This window comes from Ailuropoda melanoleuca, unplaced genomic scaffold (genome assembly GCF_002007445.2).
Source record: "Ailuropoda melanoleuca isolate Jingjing unplaced genomic scaffold, ASM200744v2 unplaced-scaffold4545, whole genome shotgun sequence".
NCBI classification, from domain to species: domain Eukaryota; kingdom Metazoa; phylum Chordata; class Mammalia; order Carnivora; family Ursidae; genus Ailuropoda; species Ailuropoda melanoleuca.
In genome coordinates, this window is record NW_023217670.1 from 1,012 (window position 1) to 6,247 (window position 5,236).

General features: G+C 42.4%; 1 protein-coding gene across 1 annotated transcript; it reads left to right on the plus strand.

Annotated features, from left to right (window-relative positions):
* Positions 1–953: 953 nt before the first annotated feature.
* LOC117799227 (phytanoyl-CoA dioxygenase, peroxisomal-like) lies at positions 954–3,425 on the plus strand (the record flags this gene model as incomplete). Its single annotated transcript, XM_034651688.1, has 4 exons — positions 954–966; positions 1,251–1,309; positions 2,478–2,588; positions 3,203–3,425. Coding segments are annotated over 4 exons (358 nt in total), but the record flags the coding sequence as incomplete, so codon positions are not given.
* Positions 3,426–5,236: the final 1,811 nt, after the last annotated feature.

Sequence of the window (5,236 nt, forward strand, 5' to 3'; positions counted from 1 at the left end):
ATGAATCATGGAACACTACATCAAAAACTAAGGATGTACTGTATGGTGACATATCATAATAAAAAAATAAAAAATAAATAAAGAGATGTGGGTTCTGGTGTAAGGCAGGGGTTTTCAAGCATCAACACAACACATTTTTTAAATGCAGAGATGCATCCAGAAGAAAACAAATATGACCTATAATTCCACCAGTCGCCTTGGATCATTATCAGCCAACTTTTTGGTGTGTTTCTTTTCTATGCATTTACTTAATTACGGCCATCCTGGATGTACAGCTTTTTGATTCATGTTTACTAACATTATGTATTATGCACAGGAAACATTTGGCTTTATATAGTAAACAGTTCCACATCATTAAAAAAAATTCTCTGAGGAAAGCAACCACCACCACCAAAACCCACAATTGTAGGGAGAAAAATTTTGGACTGAAATATTGCATTCTGTCCACCACATCTTGCTAGTAGCTGGCAAAGATCATTAACCGCTCTGCCTCAGGGAGAACAAACAGTGGCTGGTAGTTCTGTGTCCTGGCGTGCTGATTATAATGTTCCCAGTTACTTAAAGACATGACAAAAATAACATGTTTAGGAGTAGTGACATTCTCACACTCCTTAAGCTAAAGAGATATGAAAAAAATTAAAAGAAGAAGGAAGTCCGAAGTAAATGATCTGTGGTTCCCTGGGTAGAAAACTAGAAAGAATTTCTAGAATTTCCAGCTCTTTAAGATATTTAAAATTATATTCAACTAAGTGGATCACGCTTATCATTTTAACAGACTTTTTTTTTTTTTTAAGAATAATGAACCAAACAGTTTCTCTTATTGTGGATTGGACTCCCACTAAATTCAATACCTCTTTGGAAGAGTGCATTTCTCCTTACTTCTAGATTTGAACCTTATGATTTTTGTTTGTTCAGCAGTATAGTGGAAGGAATAGTCATAGGGAATAAACCAGTGGAAGTTATGAGGTAAAGAGTATGGGTCAAGTCTGGGCTGAGGCATTTTCTGTTGGGTGACCGTGGACCCAGTTACCGAGCACAATGAGTCTAGGTCTCCTGCTCTGGGCAGCAGGAATGGTGATAAAGGTCTTGGGACTTCCAGCCCCTCCTCAGGATTTCATGAAATGAAATGATGTAAGCAGCTATGTATGTAACCCAGTCTTCCCTGATGAGAGCTAATCCAGGGCAGACTGTTGTTTCTAGAAAAGGCAGACTCCTGAATTTCATTTTATTTGCCTTAATTCACATCCTAGGTAGCTCACCCGACTTCAGGGGCTGTTTCTCCTAACAGTTTCCAGACTCCACAATTCCAGTAAGTAGATCGAATTGTCATTTTTAATCATACAGTGTATATAAAGCTTTTCCTAGTGGTAATTATGATATAAAATACAACAGCTCATGTTGTCTGGGCAAAATTCATTACATATTGGGGCGCCTGGGTGGCACCGCGGTTAAGTGTCTGCCTTCGGCTCAGGGCGTGATCCCAGCATTATGGGATCGAGCCCCACATCAGGCTCCTCTGCTGTGGGCCTGCTTCTTCCTCTCCCACTCCCCCTGCTTGTGTTCCCTCTCTCGCTGTCTCTATCTCTGTCAAATAAATAAATAAAATCTTTAAAAAAAAAAAAAAAAGAAAATNAATTCATTACGTAGAGGCACCTGGGTGGCTCAGTCAGTTAAGCATCCGATTCTTGATTTTGGCTCAGGTCATGATCTCATTGGTCATGATATGCAGTCCTGGGTCAGGCTCTGTATTCAGCAGGAAGTCTGCTTCTCCCTCTCCCTCTGCTCCTACCCCTGCCCGTGCTTGCTCTCTCCCTATCTCTACGGAGAATAAATAAGTTCTTGAAAAAAATTCATTATACAAAATATGTGTTGCCAGGACTTGTTCTCATTAGAACTAGGAAAATTTTGAAGACCTTTACTTTAATTTTTATATGTATTCAGAGATTCCGAAGGGGAAAACATATCAGAAGTGTATATGGGGTGCCTGGGTGGTTCAGCCATTAAGCGTCTGACTTCGGCTCAGGTCATGATCCCAGGGTCCTGGGATGGAGTCCCCCATCGGGTGCATTGCTGAGGAGGGAGCCTGCTTCTCCCTCTGCCTGCTGCTGCCCCTGCTTGTGCTCTCTCTCTCTCTCTCTGACAAATAAATAAATAAAATAAATTAAAAAAAAAAGAATAAACGTTTAAAGAAAACAGTCAGATTAAAGGACCCTGGCTGGCCCAGTCGGAAGAGCATGTGACTCTTGATCTCTGGTTCTGAGTTCGAGCTCCACAGTGAGCATAGACATTACTAAACAAAATAAACCTTAACCTCAAAGACTTGTTTTTTTAAAAAGAAATGTTCAACTTATTTCCTTAGAGTAAAGAAAAAATAGAAATGCGGGGTGGAAGAGTATGAACCTGTGTCAGGCTCTCGATACACATTGTTGGGTATGATTTTTCCGCTGGACTTACTTGATTTTTTTTTTCTCCTTTAGGTATACTCGGGATAATAATGTTCTAAGCCTAGAACAGAGACAATTTTATGAAGAAAATGGGTATCTTGTCATTAAAAATTTGGTATCTGATGCTGATATTAAACGCTTTAGGTACAGTAACCCTTCCTTATTTTACAGAAATACGTTGTATGTTTGCAATGGGAACGTGAGTAAGATTAGCATGTGTGTTCAGATATTTTTCAGTGATTGGCTCATTGGGAAGTGGTTAGGAACCTGAGCTCTGGAGCCAGACTGGCTGGCTTTAATCTACGTCCCAATACTTCCTGTTGTGTGTCCTGGGGCAACTTTGCACACCTCTGTTTTCGCACCTGTAAAATGGGGATAATAATAGTATTTATCCTCTAGCCTTGCTGTGAGGACTGAATTAGGTGAAGTACACACAGAGGCCTTCGAACAGCCGTGGCCTATGGTAAGTATGAGAGAAGTATTTGCTGTTATTAATCAGGTGCAACCAAATCACAGAAGTTTCCCTATTTTTCTGTTAGGCTAAGGAATATGTGAATACTGACCTTACAGTGAGGAGACAGGGGCTTCTGAGCTGGCCATTTTCTCTTTCCCTTCCTCAGAACTACTAAGCCTGGCCTGGAGGTTAGCCTGGTGCAGAGACCCCCCCCTGCCGAATCTTTGAGAATCTTTCCACAGAACAGACAGGGAGGTGCCTGGAGGCTGCAGTAATGGCATCATCTGCCAATTTATTTTTCTAGGAACGAGTTTGAAAGGATCTGCAAAGGGGAGGTGAAAACAGAACAAATGATGATAATGAGAGATGTGGCCATTACAAAAAAAGAATATGCTCCAAGTGAAATGACAGTTTCAAAAGTCCAATATTTCCAAGAAGATGAGGAACTCTTCAGATACTGCACTCTCCCTGAGGTTTGAGAACCTTCCTGAGTTTTCTTTTCCTTTGAGTGAATAGCCCATCTGCATGCTTGTCTCTGGAATTGCTGCCTACACTTTCTCTAGCCCCTTGTCTTGTGGCTGGTGAGCAGTGGTTCTCAATTGGAGGCTGACATCTGGAGGTGCCTGGAGCCTCAATGGGGTGGCACTGGGTGGGGACCGTGTGCTGCTGGCTTCTAAGATCCAGAGGCTGGGCATGCCGTTACTAGAGCCCAGGGATCCTATAATGTGCAGAATAGCCCCCTCCCCCCAAATAATGAATTATCCAGCCCCAAATGTCAGTAGTGGCCAGATGGAGAATCTCTGCTCTGGAGTCTGGTAATTATCCTTGGTTGAGAAGGGTGGGAATTCTGCCTTAGAGAGAGACAGAGCCTCTCTCACTCTGGACATGGGCATATCAACAGGAGGGACATTGCAGATCCGATTCCCTGGACATCCGTTTGTTGTTTCTTTTTGTTTTATGACTCTGGTCAGTAGAGGTTTAAGTTTGTGTTTAGATTGAAACTCATTTTTAAAAAATTACTATTCTTTAAGAGTAATTCATATTTATAAAGATATCTACANGAAAATATCCACATAGTACAGAAGGGCTTACAATGAAAAGGAAAGTCTCCCATCCACCAGCCCCACTCACTGCTGAGCTTTCTGGTGCATTCAGCTAGAATTCCTCCACGGCAGGTGCATCTCTATACCCCCACCTTTTGTGTCATGTGGGAACATATTGGTTTCACCAAGATTTTCCACTTACAATAGATCTTAGAAATCTTTCCATATCACTTATATATTAATCTATATCATACTTTTAAACTACCGCGTAGCATCCCATTGCATAAATGTACCACAGTTAATGAATCACTTCTGTAGAATGGTTTAAAGGACACTTTGCATGTAGTACATGTTAGGAATTACAACTCCAAGTGCTATTACAAAATTTGCCTCAGGGACACGTGGGTGGCTCAGTCGGTTAAGAGTCTGCCTTTGCCTCAGTTCATGATCCTGGGATCCTGGGATAGAGTCCCTCACTGGGTTTCTTGCTCAGAAAGGAGCCTGCTTTCCACACTGCCTCACCCGCTTCCCATGCTTGTGCTCTCTTTCTCTCTCTCTTTCTGACAAATACATAAATAAAATCTTTAAAAAAAAGAAAATTTGCCTCATGGGGGCACCTGGCTGGCTCAGTTGGTAGAGCATACGATTTTTTTTTTTACTCTTAAGATGTATGTATTATTTTAGAGAGAGACTTTAGGCTTGAGCAGGGAGAGGTGCAAGGGAAGAGGAAGAGAGAATCCGCAAGCAGACTCCCCATGAGCACAGAGCCTCACACGGGGCTCAATCTCTGGACCCTGAAATCATGGCCTGAACAGCAATCAAGAGTCAGCCACCTAACCATGTGAGCCACCCAGGTGTCCAGGGAGAGTGGCTTTTGAGCTCTGGGTTGTGAGTTCGACCCCCAGGATGCGTGTGGAGATTACTTCATTAAAAAAATTTTAAAAACTATTTTAAAAATTTGCCTCATGAAAGGGACTGTACAGGTAAGCCACCTATGATGTCCAGCCCCTCGGGTTGGGGACAAGAGGGGACGTGGCCCCTCTGAACCATCCACTCTTCCCAACTTCAAGTCCTGCTTTGGAAATGGAACTTGTGAGCATCGATCAAGGAGAAAAAGCTTGAAGTGAGAGGCAACACAGGGTAGATTAAGCACGACCTGGACATCNGAACAGCAATCAAGAGTCAGCCACCTAACCATGTGAGCCACCCAGGTGTCCAGGGAGAGTGGCTTTTGAGCTCTGGGTTGTGAGTTCGACCCCCAGGATGCGTGTGGAGATTACTTCATTAAAAAAATT